General features: G+C 45.8%; 1 protein-coding gene across 5 annotated transcripts in view; it reads right to left on the reverse strand.

The window, feature by feature from the left end:
• Positions 1 to 290: 290 nt before the first annotated feature.
• The window catches only part of ABCB9 (ATP binding cassette subfamily B member 9), a 34071-nt gene continuing 8479 nt past the window's right edge, over positions 291 to 25882 (reverse strand). For 2 of the 5 annotated variants that reach the window (XM_081175491.1, XM_081175490.1), the window contains 11 exons: positions 23230 to 23967; positions 21314 to 21428; positions 20041 to 20171; positions 13857 to 14062; positions 10259 to 10456; positions 7181 to 7309; positions 5924 to 6112; positions 5493 to 5666; positions 4729 to 4888; positions 3252 to 3388; positions 291 to 2286 (listed from right to left, as the gene is read on the reverse strand). In XM_081175491.1, coding sequence (XP_081031617.1) covers positions 1996 to 2286; positions 3252 to 3388; positions 4729 to 4888; positions 5493 to 5666; positions 5924 to 6112; positions 7181 to 7309; positions 10259 to 10456; positions 13857 to 14062; positions 20041 to 20171; positions 21314 to 21428; positions 23230 to 23848 — 2349 coding nt within the window. In that variant the 5' untranslated portion in view covers positions 23849 to 23967 and the 3' untranslated portion in view covers positions 291 to 1995. The other 3 variants (XM_081175493.1, XM_081175494.1, XM_081175492.1) reach the window with 3 other exon arrangements.

Raw genomic sequence — 25882 nt, forward strand, 5'->3', positions numbered from 1 at the left:
AATTCCAAAGACTAGCATAACCTAAGTGTGTCACTGAACACTGGCTCTAATATATTGAGAAGAGGGGTTCTCTCAAGCACCTGGCCCTCCGTGGGATTCCCTTTTCCCGAGGAGGCGGAATGTGCAGGAATTCTATCCCACAGTTTCACCGAGTTTTGTGAGTGCTCCATGCAAAATGAGAATAGCTGGTCTTGTGTGCTTGGCAAATGCCGAATCTCTTGCCCATGTGGAGGTAACCATGCCAATAAAACACAACAAACAGCAATAACCCTTCAAGATTCTCAATAAGCTGAGTGTCAGAGGTAGTCTTTATTTATTTTGTAAAGTGTTTGTAAAACATCACTATATGTAATTTGCCAACAGCAAAAAAAATCTGCCAAAAACACAGCAGCATCAAAATATCAGAAAGGAATTAAAACGAGCTAAAGTGCTTGAGCTTATTTTGCAACTGGAGAGACTTGAAAGAGAAAGATTTTTAAAATTGCTCAATCCTCAATTCATAGTCTAGTTATTTTGGTAATTTCCCAGCCTGCCACCTGACTCTTTAAGCACAGTTTTGGATGCCTGTGAGCTCTTCCAAATCATTTATGAAACTGTAAAACGACTGGGTCAAATTAGGCAGTGCAAAGTGGAGGTATAACATATTTCCTCCTTGCCCCCCCCTTGCTTTGCTACAACAACAACAACAACAAAACACAACACCAAACAACAAAATGAACAGAATAATTCCGGCGACCAATGCCTGACAATTAAAGAATGTAAAAAATGATTCCCAGCCCCCAGCAGTTATTTGGGATTGCTGGCAGAACCCACACCCTGAACAAGATCTTGTTGGGATTCCCCAAACAAAACTGGTGACAAGCCATTGGGAAGGTCTCTTCTGCAAACCTCATTGAAACAAATGGAGAAGAATTGGTACACTGCTCTTACTCACGTAGGAAATTTTCCCAGTGGATTTTTTTTGGGGGGGGGTGTTTCCTGCCTGACTTTATGCATTGAAACCAAATGAAAAAGCCTTCACTGCCCTCACAAAAACAAAGTTTTGAAAACAGGATTGTCTTATTCGCTGCAAATGTTGGTACAGACTGACAGTATGCAACAACTGATAAGTGCCAACATAAATTTAAACCATTTAAGTTGTTTCTGTTTTAAAAGTGTGCACCTCCAAATATCAAAAGCTAACCAAGGGAAGAAGAATCCTCTCAAGGTTTATTACCATATATGTAATTGTCTGTAGGCCAGGGACACAATCCACCATTTATCCCCATCTGCTGCAGTGCCACTTAGGGGACTGGAAGCATAGCTTTTCAAAGGAATGATTCTGGATGCTTCCTTACTTCTAAAAAGCCAGCATGCATATTATTCACTATGTGAATATGGCACCATATTAAGTTGCACACTTCAGCTCAGAGGTATCTAGAACCACTAGTCATTTTTGTAATTTTGGGGTCTAAGATGGTCAAAACCTGAGCCAAGTGCCCTAGAGAATGTCTGTTTTAGTGAGGGTGCCATACTTGAGGCATGGCATTAGCAAGGGTGTCTACAGGCACTGGAGTGATCCCAAAGAGCAACTGCTGGCTTAGTCCCAAGGCAACATTTCCTTTCCCAGTCCACACATCACCCTCAGAGATCCTCAACTGATCACCCTTCTTCCCATACAATTGCATGCACCTAAAAGAAACAACCGTTTATAAATAACAGCAAGTTTTGCATGCGTATCAGTGGGAAAAGAAAACACAGGAGCTGTGGTGGGAATTGTTGGCCCACTGGTTCTCCTCTCAGATCAGCAGGATACTGCCTGCTGGGAGTCATGTGTACCGGACATTTAGTGCATAACACTGTAAACGGACAGAAAACATTGGTGAAGCTGTGCTAAAGAGGAGAGGTTGACTCTTCCAGTGGGATGCCAATTGGATTCCATAGTGCTTTCACCTCTGAGCTCAGCTGACAGCCCATCTGTGCAGTTCAAAATTTTCAAGTCCGGCACACATGACATCAAACTCTGAACTCTTCAGCCAGTCCTGTCTTTGAAGACTCTCTCCGGATTCCAGGCAAGCTGCCATCCTGACAGCTGTCCCCCGTGCCGGACTCATGGCCGAGAATCTGTCTTTGCACTAGCTTGTAATAAAGGCCACCTTCTTCCATGAGCTGCTTGTGTGTCCCTTGCTGTACCACACAGCCCTTGTCGAGAACAATGATATTGTGTGCCTTCTCCACAGTGCTCAGTCTGTGGGCTATGACAAGCACTGTGTGGCCCTGGGCATCCCCATAAATGGCTTGCTGGATCTGCCAAGAGAAAGAGGTTGTTAAAGAAATGCCTCACAAACGTCGTGTTGATTTCCTTTTGCACATGTCCAGACAGACCTGCCCCAGAGATTTATGACAGCTAAAGGGACCCCTGACCATTAGTTCCAGTAGTGACCGACTCTGGGGTTGCGGTGCTCATCTCGCTTTATTGGCCGAGGGAGCCGACATACAGCTTCCGGGTCATGTGGCCAGCATGACTAAGCCGCTTCTGGCAAACCAGAGCAGCACACGGAAACGCCGTTTACCTTACCTTACCTATTTATCTACTTGCACTTTGATGTGCTTTTGAACTGCTAGGTTGGCAGGAGCAGGGACCGAGCAGCAGGAGCTCATCCCATCACGGGGATTCAAACCGCCAACCTTCTGATCGGCCCTAGGCTCTGTGGTTTAACCCACAGCCCCACCCGCGTCCCCCGGGTGACAGGTAAATTAAATGACAGGTAAATTAAAACAAATAACAAAAATACCACCAAACTCCTCCCTCTCAACACACACACAAACCAGGTTTGAAAATAGCCAGCCAGTGGCAAGTAACAGCAGCCTGAAGTTGACAAGGCAGGGAAGCTGATGTAAAAAAAAACAGTTTAAACTGAAGCCTCTGAAGTCCACATCAATACTCGGGTTCCCATATCTCTGTATTTTTTGCTTTGAATTTGCCCTGGCTCAATGTTTGCAGCCGGATTCCTCCCTCCCTCTAAGGAGGGGGCTATAGCTCAATGGCAAACCACCAGATGTTGCACAGAAGGCCTGAGGGTCAGTCCTTGGCATTAACAGGCAGGGCTGAGAAAGACCTCAGCCTGAATTCCTGGACAGCTGCTGCCAGTCAACAGTGGGCTACATGGGTCCATCATGGTAGCACAGTATGGCATGCCCTTAAAACTGTATAATTGGCACCCTAATGCTATGCCTGAACAAGAACACTCCCTCCAAACAATCATGCTCACCGCATGTTCACTCTCTGCATCCAGGGCACTTGTGGCTTCGTCCAGTATCAGGATTGGTGGGTTTCTGATTAAAGCTCTCGCAATAGCCACTCTCTGCTTCTGACCACCAGAAAGCTGGGTTCCCTTTTCACCAGCTTCTGTTGGTTCAAAGGAAAGGGAGGAATCAGCATTAAATCTAAAGGAGAAGGTTGGGCTAAGACAGACAAGGAAGCCCTAGGTTAAAAGGTGCTGAGAAGTCAGCAGGGAGGTCTTATGCAAGCCGCATTTCTCACTCTCGGCCCACCCTCCATCATCTGCAACGTGAAAATAAAACTGACAGACCTCATAGGCTTGCTGTAAGGCAGGAGTGGGGAACCTTTTTTGCTTCATGGACCACATGCTTATCAGGATCAGCCTTGTGGGTCAAATTTGACAGCTGGGTAGAGCTGCCCTCTCAGTGACATCGGGTGCAAGTGGTTTGAAGTCCCAAAGTTGGAACTTGAAAGCACCTTGCAAGACATTGCTAAAATAAAGTTTTCCCCCCTTAATTTAACAGGGGATTCCATTGCACATCCCCTGTTAAATGAAAGGGGAAACTCTTTGTTGCAAGGTGCTTCAAAGTTCCAACTTTGGGATTTCAAAACACCTTACATCTGACATCATGGTGAGGGCAAGTCATTCAGGAAAGGGTCTGCATGGAATCCTGCCAATCTGAGTGGCGTTTAACCCCCACTAATCAATTGATGAGTGTGCGCTAAATACTACTGTTGTGGCCGTGTGCCTGTTTCCTGCTGAAACCAAGGGTGCACAACCAGTGCAGGATTTAACCTCGTCCTCCCACCTATCACATGATGTCACAAGTGGTGAGGTTAAGGGAAAATGGCCTCACAGGTCAACGTGAACCCCTGGTGGGCCAAGAGTGGGCTGGAGCTTCCCCATCTCTGCCCTTACCAGGACATATTAATGTGCTGTGAGGGGATGGATTAAAAACACACACCAAACCCTTACCCACTACTCTTAGGACTGTGGTAGTGGGAAGGCCTTGTATTAGTACTGATTCCCTCTGTCAATAATCACAAAGATTCTCCAGCATATCCTTGCTTAAATATAATCTGCTTAAATATAACCTGAACCTTTTTCATATGTTTTGTGTGTGTAATTTCAGTTTTCATGTGAATGTCTTGTTTCCTCTGTACTGTCTTGTTTCTTTATATGAATATGCTATTTAATCATGCTTTTGATTAAATAAAAGTGAGTATTTTTAAACAAGTGGTTAAATATAAGACCAAAATATGCATATGTGTGTATGACACAGTTTGAGAGGGGGGAAATACATGAGCACACACTTGTTTTAGGGTGTCTAGGAGCTCTGCACACAAGAAACAGAGAAGCACCCATCTCCTCCTCCATCCCACAAGATCACCACCATTGCAAGTAAGTATGAAACTGGGCTCAGCTGCTGATTTATTGAAGACACAGATAAGCAGAGTTTCAATACCTGTGTGGTAGCCATCCTGTAATTCCGTGATAAACGTGTGGGCGTTGGCCTTTTGGGCAGCATGAACGACTGACTCATAAGGGACAGAGGCCAAGCCATAGGAGATATTTTCTGCAATAGATCGAGCGAAAAGGACCGGTTCTTGGCTCACCAGAGATATCTGCATAGAGAAAGGGAGGAGGGAGGGAAGGGAGGAAGAAGAGTCAGCTTAAATGACTATCCTTGCTTGTGAAGGCATCCGTTGTTAAGCAGAGTGAATTCCAAGCATTCATTACATGACTTCATTGTCCTGTGTGAGTAATACAGCCTCTTACAACCTCCTTTTGCAAATATCTGTCATTAGCCCCTGCACTGCACTTCCTCACCAAACACTACTGCAGAGTGGGATGCTCAATGGCTTAATGAGCACAGTACTTTAGTGGCACAGTACTTTCATGTCTGAAAGGTAAGAGGGAGAGATTCTGAGCAGGTTCATTCAATTTAATCAGTTCTTCAACCTGTATAAATTATATTATTTTCCATAATGTCTTCCGGTTTTGCAAAATGTAGGGAAGAGGTACACAGGGCACTACCTCCAAAAGCTTGTTCAGTTTCTGAGGTTTCAAACCTATTTTCACAGTCATAAGGACTAGAAACTCTCCTTCTTTCTCTTCTTGAAAGTAAAGTAATATTTTCAGGAAGCTCAAGTCTGCACTTCAACAGAATTGGCTCAGCGTTGCCCAAGGCCATTTAAGAGCTAGAATACGGTTACCAGCGAGTCGTACCACTGAGTGCAGGTATTTGTGCTCGTACATGTTAATAGGCTGTCCATCCAGCAGGACTTGCCCATCTTCAAGTGGGTAGAAGTTTTCCATGATGCTGACACAGGAACTCTTCCCGCTGCCTGAGGGCCCCACCAGCGCAGTCACTTTCCCAGGATGAAGCGTGAAGGAGACATTCTGCAAAGCAAAAGGATGTCTCTGCATGACCAATAGGGGTTATTTGAGCCTTTCCCCAACCTGCTGCTCGCCATATGTTTTGGACTACAACTCCCATCATCCCTGACCATGGCAGTGCCACTTTGTTCTTTGTTTATAATATATGTATTTTATCTTCCCTTCCCACTGCCAAAGTCTTTAAAGTAACTATTAGAAACTGGCTATCCATGGCCACCAAAGCCAAATGTGCAGCAACAAGGCAGGTGTGAGAAGCTTACCTGCAAGACCTGGGTTGCAGGTCGAGTGCGGTAAGCAAAGGTGACGTTTCTGAACTCCACTTTGCCTTCTAGCTGGTTGGGGGCCAGAGTGCCATCGTGCACCATGGTCGGCTTGCGGTCTATGAACTCAAATACTTTCTCGGCAGCTCCAACACCTTGCATCAGCCCACTGTAGACTGAACCAATAGACTAAAAAAATAAAAGAAGTGGAGGACATTACAATTCTAAGAACCTCTTAAATTACAACAAGGAAGGAACAAATCAGGAACATTTCCTGCTTTTGAAAAGATGTTTTGCAAATAAGTTGTCATGCTTTGAGAAGGTTCATTCAGAATTAAAAGAAGGCTGTCGCAAGTGGTTAAGCCAGGAAGGCATGGTCAATGCTGACATTTACTCAAGTTGCCTCACTCAGTTTTGGACACACCTTCACTAATGGGCATTGTTAGAGGGTGACGGCAGCCCAGGGGACCTGAGCACTGGATCTTCCGTGCTGGATCCTTCTTCCCTTCTTTCGCCTTTTATCTAACTTGGAAGTTTTACGAGATGGTCTTTTAGCAGACCAGTGGAGAGGCACTGTGGCACATCTCACCCTTTCCTCCACGGTGGAAGCCACTGTGAGAAGCTGGACTGTTAAGGATCTTCAGCAGGGATCTTCTTACATACTTAAGCCATCATGTTTAATCAATAGCGTTTTTAAAAAATGATTATTTTGTGTATGTTTGAAGCTAGCTAAGTAGTTGCTGGACTCCAGCTCTTATCAGTCCCAGCCATCATGGCCAATGGTCAGGGATGCTGAGAGTTGTGGGTCAAGAGTATCAATTTTAAATTATAATTCAAATTAAATAAATAAATTTGGTTGCCCCTAGACCCTTCTTCATCAAAAGCATGACTGCACATATGGCCCATCTAATTCAGCGTTCTGTTTCTCACAGTAGCCAGCCAGATGCCTATGGCAAGCCCCAAAGCAGGACCCAAGCTCAACAGCACTGTCCCCACTTTCAGTTGCCAGCAACTGGCATTCAGAGGCATACTGCCTCTGACAGCAGTGGTAGAATAGATAATCTGCTAGTACATTTATGAAGATATAACTATATACCCGAAGCTCAGGCTAGGCTGGAGCCCCACATAAGACTGGAAAACAAGCACAGTTCGTGGGAGAATGCTGAAGACCCTGATAAGAAAGAAACTCCACAGAGATCAGTTACTTTAGCTCTCTTAAGACTGGGACATAGATGCTTTCAGATGGGTGAAACTTACCTCCATGCAGTCTCCAAGGACAAATTCATAAATAATGAAGGATATCAGGTTCCCACTGGTCATCTGGTCAGTGATCACCAGGTGGCCTCCGTAGTACAAAATGCTGACTTGAACAATGAGGAGTGTTAGCTGAAACCGAGCATAGAATCCAGATTCAAAAACAGGAGACAGAGTATCTCCTGGGTTCAAGAAACCAAGGTTTCACCTTAAATGGCAACCATGTTTGGGCTGGTGTAGACAAGATGAAGGCAAGGGACAAGCTGAAGCAGTGAGGGGATAGAGAGCATTGGTCTGAGCAGAAATGCACTATACCAGGAAGAGGAGAAGTTAGTGACATGTTTGGTATACAACTGATAGCGTGTAAAGCATTAAGATTCATGAACAGCTAAATGCAGGAATAAGGACTGGATGAGTGGTCTTTTGGCAACAAAACATGCAGGGAGTACAACAGTATCAAAGGAAGACATCCATTGTGCTGTATATAAATATCCAGGCCAGGATCAAACTCAGGGACAGGCTAGTTTGCAGTAGCAGGAACCAGCTGTGCACAACCCCTGTGGCCTGGTGCTTGCAATATAACAAAACAGCATTTCCCTCCTCCCTAGAGCAGAGTTTGGTCTTCATTTTAAATACAGCAAGACTGATACCTAACTCCCAGTTGCACTGGACTTGAATTGACTTTATGTATGGTATTGTTCTAATTTTCATACACACGCACACACATTTTTATATATGCAGCTGTTCTATATATGATTTTACTGTATTGTAAATCACTTTGGGATGCCTCATGAGAAGAGATTCATAAATGAAGTAGTATAAAAATAATAAATTTCATGGACCGGAATCCACCTTATCAGATGCATGAAATGTTATGCTACGTGAGCAGGGGGGCATTTATGCACACACACGCTTATCTGCTAACATAAATATAAATATTTTTAATTGTCATAATCATGCAACAAATATATATTGTTATTTGTTGGGGTGCCAGAGTTTTGTGGGTGTAAGGCACCAATAATTCTTGGGTTTAGTAAAAGTTAGAATTAATCAAGGTTTGATTAAATTGTGCCAAACGTGGCTGGATGCAGTTTATGCTAATGAAAAAGCCTGGCAGGTCTACATGAGTGTAAGCCATTAAGAAACAAACACCAGTGACCAGTGGCAGAGCTACCTGCTCCGGCACCGGGAGTGGCGTACATCCGGGGGCGTGGCTGGCGCGCCCACTGCGGGGGGCATGGCACGCATTGGGGGATACGCAGCAGGTGGCGCATGTCTCAGGGGGCACGGCGCATGTTGGGGGTGCACGGCAAGTGGCGTGCGTCCCAGGGTGTGAACAGTGAGTGGCGAGCATCCCAGGGGGCAGGGGTGGCCATGATGTCACCCCTGGTATGGCGCCTGTGGTGGACGACCCCCACCCCCCCTTCATCTGCCAGGGCCTGTGACAGCCCATCAAGGAAACCATAAAGAGAGAGCAAAGAATGCTAGACAAGGAGGAGAGGGGCCCCTCTCTCAGTTGTGCGTTGGTGGGCAGAGACCAAAGCGGTTGGGATTTCTGGGGAGGTTTGACAAGCAGAGAAGGGGGGGCAGGACATGATGTGTGGGTGCTCCGCAATCCCTTCATCTAGCTTCAGGTTGCGTATGTGTGTAAATAAACCAAATAACATGAAGATACCCCACACTCTGCTGTGCCTTATTCCCAAAGGAAACACAAGCCTGGAACCCCTGAAGCCTCTGGCACTGCTGAAGGGGGATTGGGGTGGCGTGTAAATCACACTCTCTCTATATTAGGCCTGGGCGATATATCGATACAGTGGTACCTCAGGTTAAGTACTTAATTCGTTCCGGAGGTCCATACTTAACCTGAAACTGTACTTAACCTGAAGCACCACTTTAGCTAATGGGGCCTCCTGCTGCTGCTGCTGCGCCACTGGAGCACAATTTCTGTTCTCATCCTGAAGCAAAGTTCTTAACCTGAAGCAGTATTTCTGGGTTAGTGAAGTCTGTAACCTGAAGCGTATGTAACCCGAGGTACCAGTGTATTTTGCCCAGGACTGGTATGAGGAGAAGACCACAATGTTGGTTTCACTCAGCGGTACATCGCTGATGAAACTGCCACACGCCTGAGTCCCTCTGCTAGCAGCGCAACTTCATCCAGGGGGTGCTGCTAGCAGAGGGACCCGCAAGAATGGCAGTTTCACTTGCAATATACTGCTGAATGAAACCGACTTCGTGGTCTGCCCTCGTATGGCACAGAGGGAGAAACAAGCTGTACCATCGAGGTGCTGATATGACTTGTTCCTCCCTCCGCATCTTTAAACTGCTCAGCCAAAGGGCCCCTGGTTGCCATTCCCTTCAGCCAAGTATTTAACAGAGCCCCCAATCCAGTGCTAGTTTCCCAAGCTGACAGTGAGGTAGGGGCTCTGTGAATCTGCCCCACCCAACTGAGCACCCCTGACGCCTCAGCAGCATTGGATCAGCTGGTGTGGGGGAGGCTTCTTCTACACCCCAGCTGCACAAAGCCTGATGCTGCTGAGGAGCTGGGGCTGACTCAATTGGGGTGGGGGGAGCCCTCCCGCCGCCAGCTGAGCAGCGGTCTGGGCCAGCTGCATTGGCCCTAGCCTACAAGGACTTGAGCTCTGGTGGCGAGAGCTGCGGCAGCTTCACCTGTGTCTAGCCAGCTGGGGCCAATGCAGCTTGTTTTAACATTACGGTATATTGCCAATCTGCAATGTCTGGCTGGTGATACATCACACTGTTGAAAATCGAACATCACCCAGCCCTACTCTCTCTATATGAAACAATATATATATATATTTATCCCTGACAGGGACTCACGCAACTTCACATGCATGCACGCACGCACACACACATTTTTAACAGAAACAATTATCATCACCAGGCATCTGCTGACATGGATGAAAGTTTGTGCCATGATACATTTGTCAGTCTTTAAGATGCCATAAGGCTCTTTTTGTTTGCACAGAACCCACCCATGATAAGGGGACAGGTAAACATGACGACAATGAAGGTGAAGACAGTAACCTACACAGCAGCAGCGGGGAAGGAGTTTCCACCTACCCCACTGGACCACACATAGTAGGTGTAAGCCATGGCTTCTTTTTTGTTGAGTTTGTAGACTTGCTGCAGTTTGTCCGAATAGACGTTTGCCTCCACTTCCTCATTGGCAAAGCTACGGACAGTCTTCATGGCTGATATGGTTTCCTCAGCGGTGTTGTTGGCTTTTGCCAAAGCATTCTGGACCTCTTTGGAGAGTTTCTAAATAGTGGGCACAGAGAGGGAGGAAAGAGAGGAGGGCTGTCCCATAACCAAGAAATGGAATGAGCCTACTTGAGGGTTTCCCACACTTTCAGAATTTGGGAGACCCCAACAAGTCCCAGCAGCTGAACTACTTCTCCTCCTCCTCCTCCTCCTCAGGTTACTAAAAACCTCCAAGGTCACTTACAACCATATTCATATAAACCGTAAACAACTAATACAATATCAGAATGAAAACCAGTAAATCCATATTGAGGTTTGGCAGCAACCATAGTCATGGCTAGTGAATTCAGGCATAACAAGAAGAACACACCAAACTATACAGGTTAATATCCTGGTTTGGCAAATATGTGAGCATAGATTCAGACATCACAGTTTGGCTTTGTGTTCCCGCTGATTCTGAATGCTACCACTATATCAGGGAACTGTATTATATAAGCCACCACCAAGCAGAACTTCTCCCCTCTGCCCATCCCCGTTGCTGCCTGTGTAAACTGAAAGCTGAGGCACCCAGAGCAGGGCCTGCAGAGCATATCTTAAGACAACCTTTCCCAACCTTGTACACTCCAGATTTTGTTGGACTTAAACATCCATCAGCAAGTGTAGCCAACGGTTAGGGATGAGAGGTTGTATAGTCCAGAAACATCTGGAGGGTCACAGGTTTCCCATCCCTCTTGTCATCTGCTCAGCAGGTAAATCCATCATGGCCAAGAAATAAAATAAAAATCCCCATGGGAACTCTGCAAGGCATCCTCCTTCAGAATTTTATGAACAGCTGCACTGTACATCTCTGTTGCTTCTCTGCAGCTCTTTTTTGGGTTGGTATTGTACATGCAATACTAGAGAACAAAATCAGGAATCCACGCACCACCAGCCTTTTTGAATTTCTGCAGCAATTGTTTTTGGAGCAGATATTGGGGGAAAAAATCTCATTAAAAATGACAGATTAGTGCTAATTTCTCATAACAGGCACATTTTTGTATGCAGTTTTGACTAATATACACATTTCCCCAAAGATAATGAATTTTTTCTAGGTTCTTTTTACTTTTATGCACCCTTTCCCCATGCATAGGCATCTCTGCGCACATGGTTTGGTTGGACTAAAGCATCTCCAAATTCCAAAGGCTAGCTGCGTCCTGGTACTAGTATTGGTTTGAGAAGTGCAGATTAGGTAGTTTCTCATTAAGATACAAAGACAAGCAAATTTCTAACACGCCCCCCCCCAACAAAAGGCCAATAAAGTATGCATACCCCACAGACCAGGATGTAGCAAAAAAACACACACCGTCTCCTGTTCCCCTCAGTGCTGAGTAGTATTAATCTTGCAGCATGAGAGCCAAAAACTTCTGTTGGCTGGGAGCCAGGCATTCAGTGACTCAAGCAGAGCCTTACTGAGATTGTGTGGCGCTCCATGGGGCAGCCCCCCTTGCCTTTGCAGTGGGAGCCAAGCTGGGGAAGCATGAAGGACAAGGCAAAACAGGAAATGCACATTTGCAGACTTAAGCACTCCATCCAGCAGCCGATGACCTCAGGCAGCAAAGACTCACAGAGAGGCAAGCAGGCAAGGTCAGCCACTCACAAAGGACAAAAGATTAGCCAGGTGCACAGATGTCCCAACGAGAGGAGAGGTAGAATGAACAAATCACACGCAAGAGAACAATCCCCCATACCAGAAACAACTAGGAAAATAAAGCAGCAACAAGAGGAAACCTTGGACGCATCAAAATGGAGGGGCCAGAAACCAATTTTTGGAAACATTGTATTAAATTTGTTTTAATTTGTGGCTGATTTGGTAAAAATTGGAATATCAATAAAAACAAGTGGGCAAAAAAGAGAAAGGGAACAACCCCCCTCAATCCCAGCTCCTGCAGGCAAGGCAGGAGGGGAGGGGTGGAAACTTGTCATGAAACAGATGGTCCCGGATTTAAAAGAAAGCATACAAAAGGTTTTCCACAAATAGGTGATGTGCTTTTGCAGGAAATAATAGTAGTGATGATGGCAGCATCAAAAGCTGGGTGGCTTTCCAGAGAGCTTACAATCTATTTTTAAACAGCAACCTTTAGGATTCACGCGATGTTTGTTTTGTTAAAGTTCAGGGTACTTCACATGGATATGTGCTGGAGGCTGCCCAGAGTGGCTGGGGAAACCCAGCTGGATGGGCGGGATATAATAATAATAATAATAATAATAATAATAATAATAATAATAATAATAATAATAATAATAATATAGTCTCTTGAATCCTTACTGTCCTGAGCCCCATGTGGAGGTGTATGGAGGACATGGTCAGACCCTGGGAGAAGCTCAGAGAGTTGGAGATGGAGGACCCTAGGGAGGGTTGGCCAATATTGTTATCCTCACCTTACAACACACACTTGGCCGTTATGCCCTATGTTTCAAAGGAGATGGCTGGGGGAGAGAGCCTGCCATGAAAATGCAGCAGCATTACCACAGAGAGAACTTATGTATAATCTTTGGAAGTGAGTCCCCCTGCCCCGAAAGACGCAGCCCTAGGACTTCCTCTCTAGAGACAGCTCTAATTTCTTTTCAAGTCATCTGAGAAGGCAAGACGACCTGCAGCTGCCTATGCCTCTTCCCCACTTGCTTTGGCAAGAGAGACTGCAATTCCATTCCGCAGGGAGGACCATGCAGGCAGCTGGACAACAGCGCTGCCAAGGCCAAGAAATAAAATAAAAATCCCCACAGGACCTCTGCAAAACCTTCCTCCTTCAGAATTTTATGAACAGCAGCCCTGTACATCTCTGTTGCTTCTCTGCAGCTCCTTTTTAGGATGGCATTAGAGCAGCCAAGAAAACAAGGTGCATGGGCTTGGAATATAGGACTGAAATTGTACGTGCAATATTGGAGAAAAAAATCAGAAATCCACGCACTGTCAGCCTTTTTAAATTCAGAAGATAAAATGCATGAGCACTAAGATTTATTGTTTAATGCTTTCTTTTCTTTTGATGATTAGTTTTTGTGGTTAAAAATGGAACAAAAAATATATGAGCAAGAGGCACTCAAGAGATGGTGTGTGAAAATCGGACAGTTCTCAGAAACTGCTCAGAACAGTCTTTGCCAGGAGATTGCTCAGGACACACCAAATTTGCTGTGGGAAAGGATATTAGCTCAGTGGTTAAAGTATCTGTTTTGCATGCCAGAGCTCTCAGGTTCAATCCCTAGCATCTCTAGGTGGGGCTGGGAATGTTCCCTGTCTGAAATCCTGGAGAGCCACTGCCAGTCAGTGTACTGAGGTAGATGGAGCAGTGGTCTGACTTGGTAGAAGGGCAGCTTCCTATGTTTCTGTGTCCCCCAAAGCAGAGCACCCACAGGCAAACAGACAGACAAGCTCTGAGAATGAGCTCTGGGGTCAGGCTTAAAAGCTACAGATAACACTAACCTTGTAGTACTTCCCGTAAAGATCTGACATGAGCATGATTATGGGGAATCCCATGAAGGTTACCAGGGAGAGCTGCCACGAGAGGCTGAACATGAAAACTATCACCCCTGTGGCCTTGACCATATTGCGCAGGAAGATGTTGATGTTCTGCGACACCAGGTCACTCACAATCGTCGTGTCCGACGTCAGCCGGGAAATAATGTCACCTGAGAGAGAAAGAAAGAGAATGAGAACAGAAGCAAAGTGTGAAGAGCAAGATCCATGGGCTGGAGGGTGCTGGGCAAGGGGCAAAATGGGCTTTCTCTGCTCACAGAGAGAACTCTGCCTATTATTTGAAATATGCACATTCTCTATTAATTATTCTTATTATTAAAAAATAAAGTGCTACAGTTTAAGGTCCTAATGTGCAATCCTGGGAAATACGTATTTGAAAAATGATCTATGGGTATCAAGGATGCAAAGCAATTTTCTTTTAAAAAAGATCAAATCAAAATGCAATAAATAATTATGAAAAACAGGAATAAAATTAGCAAATAGCAATAGCTGTAAAAACAACAACAACAAAACCCCAGCCAATCAATTGCATTTTCTTTAAAGGAAGGAACAGAAAACAGAACTTGACCCCACTTACAGGCTGGACTGAAAGCCAAGCCAGGGCCTGTTCCAGCTGGAGTGTGCCACCCTTGTACAACGACCACAGACTGCCACACAGGATGGGCACCGAGGAAGGGGCTAGAGAATCTGCTTTGCGTGCAGAAGGACCCAAGTTCAGTCCCTGACATCTCCAGGCACAGACTTCCTTGTCTGAAACTCTGGAGAGCTGCTGCCAGTCAGTGTGAGATTACTGAGCTAGTGGCCCAGTGGTCTAGCTAGATAGGACCGCATCTTATGCAATCTACCAAGAGTTACAAGTTAGGGGTTTATCACAAAATAAACCCAATGGCTTCTCCCACTCCAAACCGTTTGCACCAAGGCTGACTGATCAAGGAAATTTTTCTGGCTCTCACACTGATTTTGGCAGCAGCAAAAAGGAAAAATAATACAGTGGTACCTCAGATTAAGTACTTAATTCGTTCCGGAGGTCCGTTCTTAACCTGAAACTGTTCTTAACCTGAAGCACCACTTTAGCTAATGGGGCCTCCTGCTGCCGCCACACGATTTCTGAAGCAAAGTTCTTAACCTGAAGCACTATTTCTGGGTTAGCAGAGTCTGTAACCTGAAGCGTATGTAACCTGAAGCGTATGTAACCTGAGGCACCACTGTAATCAGTATGACACTGAGGTACACAGAAAGTTTTAAACCTCTCAGCCCAGCCCTGCTCCCCAACGGGGATGCAAATTGTTCCATTCACACCCTGCATGTGTGTCCTGTACATGTGAGTATACTGTAATTTAGAGTGTGGGTGGGTGGGTGTGCGCTCACACATGTGTGTGAGTGTGGGTCTAGCATGTGGCCCCCAGAAAGTGGGCCAATTATTAATGTGGCTCTTGGACCCCAAAATGGCTGGGTATCCCTACTTTACTTAAAAAAAAAAAAGATCATCCCAATGGGAATGTGACTGACTAACTGCGCTCAGGTGCTCCAGTCAGGTTCTGGCCACCTCCACTCCCAAGAAGAAAACCTACGCCGTTGAGAGATGAGTGTCTACCGAAGAGGAAGAGACATAGTGCATAATTCTAGGTGTGTGATTGTGCAGTTTCTCAATATAGCCTGATTCACTAGAAAGTACTAATCATTTTTCTGCATCCGCAACACAGAAGTACAACCAAAGACTACAATAAACCCTTCCCTAAATGGTTCTTTGACTTGCAGAGGGGCTATGAATATGGTAGCACACAGGGCCTCTGTGCCCTTTAACTGAGCCCCAGTTCATCATTTGCTTCCTGCTGCAGATCTGAGAAATTCAGCAAGTGCTCTCTCTCTCTCTTTCTCCGGAAGGCAAGGAGCCAAGGATATTGTGGTGCCTTCTGGTCAGAGAAAAGCTTGCTGCCAGAACCCTCAACACAGAGGGCAGACCACAGAGAGGCTGAAACACATCCTTAACTCAAAAACCCTTTGGGCCAGGATCCAAAAAACTGTGCAGCTAGTTGCATCTATGCAAGTGGTGTGTGTGTTTCTTTAACAGTGACCTCCCCTCTATGTCATGAGGCAAATCCCTTTTAAACCAAGAGGAGATCCAAAAGTAGTTTTTGACACAGACTGGTGTGCAGGAGGGAGCAGCTAGATCCAAGACAAAATTGCAAAGAAGAGTTTGTTCCAAACCCATATTTGCACCTTGAGCATTTACATCCAGAGGCCAATGTTCTGATTGCTTCAAGGAACGTATGAAGCTCTTGTACTAAGCAGGATCATCAGTTCATTTAGCTCTATATTGTCAACACAGACTGGCAGTGGCTCTCCAGGGTTTCAGACAGGGAGCCTTTCCAGCTCTAACCTGGAGTCGCTGGGGATTCCACCTGCAGCCTTTTGCATGCAAAGGAAGTGCTCCATCACAACTGGAGTACCTCTACAGACTGCTATAATGCTGTGAGATGCAGTTGGCTGGATCATTGATATGGCCAGTGTTTTTTTCCTTAAAAAATGTTTAGGGGTAGTCTTATTGTGACTCAAGAAAATCACCATTTTATAGTTCAAATCAGGAAAAATAAATACAGTAAATGGACAAAAGTACAAAGATTCACAAAATGTTTAGGGGTATGTGTACCCCCAGGAAAGAAAGCCCTGGATATGGCAGAGCATGATGCCTGCAGCAGGAAAAATATATAGTGGGGTCTCCAGGCTTCCTTAAGTGGCTCTGCTCACCCGGCTTGCTACCACCTGCCTTTTCCCTAATCCCTACATGTGGTGTCATGTTTCTTTCATCCATCAAATCCTACTTGAAGCTCAGCTCTGCCGTGAAGCCCTTGGGCCTCACCCGCCGCCAGAATGGAACCTAGCCATGTGGACCTGCATTTCCACATGCCAGGGCCATTAGCAATGCACATCCCACTCCTTCCTGCTCATCATTGTTCTCTCACACCGTCATCACTTAGTTCAGGGCGGTCCAACTTCTCATACCAAGTAGGCCACAAGAGTACCTCGACTTGGAATCCGTGGGCCTTGCCTGAGTGCTGGGAGGGGGGAGCGAGCCCAAAATCTGACACCCCCACCAGCCCTCACATTGCCTTCCCAAGCTGGCTAAGCAAGGTGTATGCTTGGGAAAGGAGGCACAGGGCTCTGGCAGCTCTCCTTCCCAAAGCTGGGGAAACGCTAACTAGGCTTTGGGAAGGAGGAAAGAGAACTCAAGACCTGTCACAGCCCTCACGCCTCCTTCCCAAAGCCCAGGGCTTCCTTATCTGGTTTTGGAAAGGCAGTGCAAGGGCCAGGGGTGGGGTGGGCATCAAATGTTGCCAAGGACTTCTGAAAAGGCCTCAGGGTCAGGCCTCGTGTTGGACCACCTTGATTTAGATCATGAGCTTCTCAAGGCAGTGAGGGGGCTAATAATAATAATAATAATAATAATAATAATAATAATAATAATAATAATAATAATAATAATAATTTATTATTTATACCCCGCCCATCTGGCTGGGCCTCCCCAGCCACTCTGGGCGGCTTCCATAGAAACCAAAAATACAGTAAAATACCACACGTTAAAAACTTCCCTGAAGTTCTTGGTTCTTGGAAAAACATTCACATTACAGTGGTACCTTGGGATGAGAACGGGACTCGTTCCAGAGCCCTGTTCGCATCCTGAATGGAATGTAAGACGCGATGGCGCGTCTGCGGGTCGCGTTTTGCCGCTACCGCGCATGACGTCACTTTGAGCGCCAGCGCATGCGGCGAAACCCAGAAGTAACGCGCTCCGTTACTTCCAGGTTGCCACAGACCGCAACCTGAAAACGCTCAACCTGAAGCACATTCAACCTGAGGTATGACTGTAATACGCATTTCAAATTCTTGAGGACTTGGGCCATGGGTCTTTGAGCACATTCCTATCAGCATCAGTCCCGTGATCACTTGCACCTTCTTAACTTTTAGAGTGAGGCCAGCTGCTCTATTTAGTGCTGCTGTTAGGCTGTAGGAGTAGAGTAGAGTAGAGTAGAGTAGGAGAGCTAGGAATACATGTGTACATAAAAATAGATACCCTCCCTTTTTCCTTGTTCCTGGAGCTCTGAAAAAGGAACTTTTTCCCTGAATGTAAAGTTTACCTTTATGGCAGGCTAGCTTTTACGCATGCACACATCAATTTCATGCAGGCAAGCAAGAAGCATTTTCAGAGTTCAAGTTTAGATCCCAGCCAGGCAAAAACACTCAGATTACAAAGCAGGGTCTGGGATGGGAGTAGGGAGGCTTGGAGGGCTGGATTTGGCCCTGGGGCTGAGGTTCCTCCTCTAGGGGGTTGATTGAGAAACAGTGATGCAATGAGTCAGTGTGCCTGGCTGTTAACCAGAAGGTTGGTGGTTTGAGCCCACCTAGGGACTGCTGTGGGCAGGATTCCTGCACTGCAGGTTGCTGGACTAGATGACCCTCAGGGTCTCCTCCAACTCTATAATTCTATTCAACAGCCTGGGAAGCTTCCTTATGCCACAGTTCACCCCATAAAAGCACCTTTCTGCAAGGATGAGAATGAAACAAAAAGTTCCCACTGCTATTGTATAGATCTGTGGAACTCACATTGACAGGAAGTAGCTGCTACTCTCAGAGCCACCAAACAGACTCTTGGGCTGGGAGTATTCTTTAGAAGGTCTTGTTGCTGTTACTAATATTAATTTTTGTATCTTTCTTTTAGATCTTATTATGATGATTCCTGTGGAAATTGTTCAGTTTGGTTGTGTGCTTTTTGATGTTTAATTTATTTATTATGACTACTGGTACTTTTGATGTTTGTAAATATGTCATTCTCTTCATGTTGTAAGTCTGAGCATGGTTTGAACAATGGAAAGGGGGCGTACAAATAAAATGATGGCTGTAAAATGGGAATAATGAGTTGCTGCAAGTACTAAATGTCTGTCCTGGACACAATTAAGTGGCACTGAAAAGCAATCAATATTGCCGTTTCCTTGTGGATTATATAAAACACTTATAATTTGTTTTTCTGGTGTTTAAAGTGTGTGTGTGGGGAGGTACTTAAAAACAATTGTAGTACAAAAGAGAAAAGAATGATTTTTAAAAGATGCCAAAGCCTATTTAATTCAACCAGTGCCTGCTAAGGTAAAAGGAGAAAAGTGCGGAGCCTGTAGCCCTCCAGGTGTCGCTGAACTACATTTCCCATAATCCCTAACCACTGGCCATGCTGGATTGGGCTGCTGCCTTAAAGGAGGTTCATAGTGAGATGGCGTTTGTTTCTGGTCACTCCAAAACAAAGGCCTCACTTCCCCTTAAGTCACAGCTATCACAGTCAAAATCTCTTCAGTGAGGCCATATGGAGTGGGGGCTTGGTCATCTGAGCATAATGCCCATAAACTTGTGGGATTACCAGTAAAAATACACAAATGCATGATTACCAGACAGGCACATGAGGGGCTGACAGTCACAGAGTTCTTGAATCAATATAGAAAAGACTGCATGAGATCACTTCCTTAATGTTTTTGTGGGAATTTCTAACAAAGGAGATATTTTGTACATCTTTTTTGCCTGAGTGCCCTCTCTTTCAAGCCAGCAATATGAACAGACGTACATGCCTTGGCTCTGCTCAGAACCCAGACTCCATTTAGAAAAGTAATTTTGTATTTTGTAGCTAAGAAGTGTTTTTACCTGCATACTACTGTGATGTATTTCCTGTCTGCATTGAAATGTAAGTAAACCTTTTTGTTTTTACTAAAATATGTGTTTTCATTCTCAGCAATGAGGACAAGGAGAGGAGAGGTCAGCAGACCACAAATAAAGAGGGATGAAATGTGTAATTGCCTAATTCCTAGCTTCCAATAAGCTGCAAAAGTGCATAAGTGCTTTTCATAGCCTGTTTACTCTCATATTTCTCCCACATACATGGGACAGGAGGTTTAAATTTCAATTTACAGATTTAATCCTCAATCCATCTCCATCACAGCTGATACAGGGGGAGGGTCATCCTTCAGGCCCCCAGTTTAAAGCCTCCCCCACCCCAATAGTTATACTGGAGATATTCCCTGTTGTGTAAATTGTGTAATGTCTCCATTTCCTGACATGAAAAGCTCTCACAGCACAGATAAAAGAAACCCACCGGTAAGGTTTTCATCAAAGAAACTCATTTCCTGTGAGACCAGCGACCGGAACAGGCTGTTGCGTAGCCGAATGTTCAGCCTAGCAAACACGAGGGTGAAGACTCCTCCCCGGATACCTGCGGCAAATGAACTGATTGCAGATAAGAGACGTTATAGGACAGACAGACACCGACACACTGACACCTCAGCCCAGTCCTACCATGCAAGAGGAAGAAGCCAAGGCAGAACCTGGGGACAGGCCCAGCCAATGTGTTGCTGGCTCCAACTCCCATCAGCCCTGACCTGGACTGATGGCAGCTGTGGTCCAGCGACATCTGGAGAGCAGCACATTGGCCACCCTTGTCATGGGACACAGGAGCTCGAAGTGCTTCAGAGGCTCTGACGACCACCCCAAGAGTTTCACATTTCACTGCGCTTGCTCAATATCTGCAGTGAGCCAGCAGTCTAGATCTGGCCTAGAAGCCACTTCCTCGGCCTTCTGGAATCCCTATGAAATTTTGGTCAAGAGCTTTATGAAAGCTTTCACTGCTTGGGAGGGTAGAAGGTGTTTTCAAGTTGTGAAGCAGAAGGTCAGCTGTGTCCTTACAGATGTTGTTGGACTTCAGCCCCAGCCAGTCTGGTCAGTGCAGTAGAGTTATGTATTTTAGTTTTAACAAAATGAAGTGCCGGTACTCGTACATTGATAAAAGTTTTGTGGGTGCGATCACAAAATGGCTGCCATGGGCAGCAAAAAAAGTCATTGAGAGACATGCATGCAACATTTGATTCCTATCCAGAGTGTGTGAGAGGAGTTAAAATGAAAAGGGAAGTAGAATATGGACCCTTATTTTTAGAAGTACGCAAATCAGTGCCTCCTGAGCTGTTGGTTTATGTGAACATCTTCCCAGGGTGCCTCAGTCTCTACACCAAAGGTAGTCAATGTGATGCTCTCAACATGCCATTGGGTCACTTCCTCCATCATCCCTGGCCACTGGCCATTGCCGCTGGGGTATGTTGGCAGCCCAACAACATCTGCAGGGCACCACAATGGCTACCCCTGCTCCACAGCTAAGAAAGGAATTTCCTTTCTAAGAAGAAGGATTCTGGGACTGAATTGAATAGGATCCTCACTGCAAGTTAAAAGAAGAAGCAGGAGGGAATGGATTCCTATACTCAGGCCCCATCTATATGGAAGATAACCCCACCACGTCACATTATGCATCATGACAAGATTTTCCAGCCCGCCTGTGGGTCAGTTATTCCAGTTTGGTCCAACTACTCAAGTAAGGCTACCTTCCTATGGCCAGAAGGGCCATGATGACCACCGCTGTGGAGAACTGCTCCATACTCTTCTGGATTACTATTCCATCAATGGCCCGACCTGTGTAGTACGGAAGGAAAGTCTCTCCTGTTGGAGGGGATGACAAGGCAGATTAAAGGCAAACACCCAAGAAGGATGGAAAGACAAGAATCCCTGTTGTTATCTTCAAACACATTCGGCCCCTTGTGTCTTCCCAAGCCCTGAAAAGGAAGGGCAGTGGGGGCCCAGGGGCAACTTCCCAGGGGCTGCATACTCGTGATGCCTCCGACCAAAGGTAAAAGTGGGGAGGGCGGTACATGTGAATCTTAGCTCTGTATAGCAGGCTAATATTTTCTTAAAATGTTTTAACTTGGGGAAGAATTCAGTGTTATGCTAAGGTGATTCCGTCAGGGCAAGCATTTCACTTCGCAAGACGGAGCAACCCCTCCTCCTGCATGCTGTTTTTGGGGTCCTCCCAACCCCCCAAAGTCAAATTTGGGGGCACAGAGATTGTGCTGGGGGAGAAGAGGTGGAAACAGTGCTTCTACTAACAGGCTTCAGTTGAATCCCACCCTTTGATTTTTACTGATTATTTTAAGGTATATTTTATGCTCTTTGTAAACAGCTTAGGGCTGTTGCTTACAATTAAACAGTATACACATAACGATTAAATTTTGAATATAAATATAAAATTCCAACTGTACAAAAAGCAGAGATTTACGAGCACACAAACCACTGTCCAGGCAAGCAAATTGCTTTACTGTGGTTCAAGGGTGCCTTCTAGCCACAGAGCAACACTTGAGGAGGATGCGATAATGAGGCCAGTGAGGGATGTGGCCTGCAAGAGGGACACAGGATGGGCAAAGCCCTAAGGGCTTTGGGTCTGAGCTGCCACACCCCTGACATTTACTTGCATCTGCCAGGGGGGTGCTGTGGCCAAGAGCATTGGACAGGGGACCTGGGAGAGAAGCGTTCAGACCTCAACTCAGACATGAAACTCACTGGGTGACCATGGGCCTGTCACAGTCTCTCAGCCCAACCTCATCCTCACAGTGTGGCTTGGGAGGATAAAACAGGAACAGCTATGCACAGTATCTTGAGCTCGTTGGAGGAGAGGGATATAAACACAGTAACAAACCACCTGCCTGCAGTGTATATACAACTGGAAAGCATTATTAGGGGAAGGGCCACAACTCAGTGATAGAGAAATCACTTGCCATGCAGGTGGTCTCTGGTTCCATCCCCGGCACTTCTAGGCAGGGATGGCCGTGTCCCCTGTCAGTAACACTGGAGAACTTCTGCCAGTCCAGACCTCTCTATTTGGCCCTTGGACTCCTCCCAGGCCACACTCCCTCCTCTGGTTGTTTTCCCTGGCTGGATTTATCCTTGAACTGCAAAAGTGCCTCGCTTGCTGCACTGGAGAAATGTATGCAGCAAAATCTCTCACTTTTGTGTGGCTGAACTATAGTCAACTATACAAACTTAGCAGTCTGTCCGCTGCCTCTGTAAGTCTGACCCTGAGGGAATGCTGCCCTCAGGCTCCCCACGCCTGGGGCTCATCCACGCTTCTGCTCGTCCCATGCCTAGAAAGCAAGGGGCTGAGAGGTTTTCTGCTTGTCTTGCGCTTGCTAGGCAAGGGCCCAAGCAGTCTTCTGTTTGCCCCGCCACTTTCTCTGGGAAAACCCACTCTATAGCAAATGGGTTGAATTGGAGTAAACATCAATCCATGGAAAACCTGATTGGCATTTGCTACAATTCAGCGGTAATGATTGGGTTTCCTAAGGAGAAAATGGCAGGACAAGTGGAAGTCTGAATGAGCCCCTGGTGTAGACAACAATGAAGTAGATGGTCCATTGGTCCAATTCAGTATAAGACAGCTTCCTATAGTCTCACCAACGGATGTACTCACCTAAAGCAGCCACTAAGAGGAAGAAAAAGGCCACTACAAGGAAGTGAACATCTGGTTTGGTGTAAGACAACAGCTTACAAATGGTGGCTGCTGACGCCTCCTCTTTCTTTTCCTGGGCATCAGGCAAACTTGGATCCCCAATTTCTTCTGCTTCAGTCCTAGATTCGGAATTTACTCCCAGAGTCTCCCTGGCAGGTCTCACCGTAGAAAGCAGCTGCCACAAGGAGAAGGTGGCCGCCAGGGACACGTATGTCCAGGCAAACAAACCCCAAAACCAGGGGTCTTTGATGGTCTTCCTCACCTCTGAGTAGAGCAGCAGCTTGACCAGGGCGTAAATCCCCACTGCAAGGCAGACAAGTGTGATAAAGATCCGGGATCCTTTCAAGCGCTTGGGACCATAGTTGGTGTTTCTCGCAACCCCAATGGCAGCCCCCAAAAGCACACAACTCCGGTACAGGCAGGCCCCCCAGATGTCCAGCATGGAGTTGAATATGTTGAAGTGCTTCAGATCCTGAAGGAAGCTGCCACCACTGCGGCTGTGTTTGTACAGCAAGGTGGTCACTGTCACATCCAGGCCTGTGAAGGCCAGAGTGCCGACCACGGCTTTCCAGGCATGCATAATTTGGATGGTCCTGGCGTGAGGTAGAGGCAGAGAAACAGCTGGAGACCCGGAAGGGGAAGGAGGAACAGAAAGCCTCCTAGTCGAGGGTCAAAGCAAACATGTTGGACCAGCCCTTCCTGGAAGAGAGAAAACAACATGCAGGTATAATGGAAGGTGGCACAGGGGAACTTTAGGCTGTATCACCCTCTCCATCCACAGTGGGAAAATACTGCTTTATGGCAATGTGGTGGATTAGGAAATGTTTACAACCCATTTGAATTCAATAGGCCTTATTTCTGAGGAGACATGGTTAGGACTGCACTGTGAGTTTATCGACTCAACAGGAGTTGTATCTGAGTAAACATGCTTTGGGTTCCACTCCATGGCTGAAAAAGAGCTTTGTGTTTCTTCCCACAACACACACAGCAGATGGAACAGAGATCCACATTTTCCACAAGTTGCTGGTAGAGTGAAGTGGCTTTCCCAGAAAATAGAGGCTCAGAAAACCAATATCTGCAATCCTCTGAAGTGGAGGTTGTGCTTTGGGTTCAGGCTGCGTGCAGAGGTTCTGTCACAGTAAGATATATTGAATTTTTCAACTTTCAAATTCCAAAAATGAGGGCTTCTAAAAAGTTGTTACATGGCTTGGGAATTTGAAATATATTTTGGTTAAATTAATATAATTTAGTTTTGCTTGGTAAGTGAATGTGTAAAATTACATAAAAATCATTTTAAATGGTTGCCAAGTACTTCCAGTTATATTATATATTAATATTATATATTATTATTATTTAGCATTGGCTGACATTTTCAAAGGTAAAATAAAAATTTGTTGGTTTTCCTAAAGTAGTTTATGTGCTTCTTCATCAAACAGAGACTTACCAAGGTAAATGTTGTCGAATCACAAAAATAACGCCCTCTGGGTCCCATTCCCCATGATTCACTATCCTGTCCAAGCACAGCTGCCTCACAATCCATCAGGGATGCATAAATTCATGGTTAGCAGGCTGTGTTAATAAGTGAAGGGGTACAGAATTTTTTAAAAAGGATTAAAGATAATAAATAGCACTATTCCCCCCTTTTTTGCCAATAACAATTATTTCTGTAGCAGATAAAGCATTCCAGTCCACAATAACTTGTGTATTAGCACATGTGGAATTGTGCAGTTCCTCTCTGGGGTAGCTAGGGTTTTTTAAGTCATATAAGCATTTCTTCAAAAGGACTGCAGACTCCCCATAACTCAATATCCCAACCATCACCACCCACTAAAATATCCTGCTCTGTTAAGTTTGGCTGGCACAGGTGCCGCTTCCCCAGCGCTGGAAGAGAAGCAAGCAGCAACTCTGGCCAGGTGAGATTTGGACAAGGGGCTCCTACCTTTAGCAAAAATCATGGCCCTGCCGTTGCCCCCCACCTGCCAGTAAAAGACCAGGTGTGAATAACTTCTCTTATCAATGCTAGGTGTCAACATTTTCAATTTTTTAAAAGGAAACAAACAAACAAACAACACTTCACCCAGGTTACCTGATGCTCCCCTCATCTTTCGGGGGTGCTAGTTGGGTAGACGTTTAATGCCAAAATGTGCTTAAATGCCCACCTGGCAACCAAGTCCTGCCATTACCATCTACTCACAAGAAACCCTAAAACTTTTAAACACTGAAGAGAAGAGAACTCAGGATAACAGACCTTTTCCCCTTACAGGCCTCCTGACTGTTGCCATGGAGATAGAACAGGGGAAGAGGGCTGGTTCCTTCCTGAGCAGATTTAAAAACTAAACAAAATGGGGAGCCGTTCTGCTGGGAAATGTGGCAACACCTGTCCTGAAACTGGGGTCTCCCTCGATACAACAGCGACGGGGAACCTGGGGTCCTCCAGATCTTGTTGGGGCTCACAACTCCCATTGGCCCTGCTGGAAGGCCACAGGCTCCTCATCACTAATATAAGAGAGACTAGAAACCAAACTCCAGCATGGAAGGAAAGAGCACAGGAGAGAGAGAGGCGGTGGGCAGCTGAAATAACTCCTGGGGGAGCAGCTGTGCTAATCTGCTGCAG

The sequence above is a fragment of the Podarcis bocagei genome, assembly GCF_964188305.1.
Source record: "Podarcis bocagei genome assembly, chromosome: 16".
NCBI classification, from domain to species: domain Eukaryota; kingdom Metazoa; phylum Chordata; class Lepidosauria; order Squamata; family Lacertidae; genus Podarcis; species Podarcis bocagei.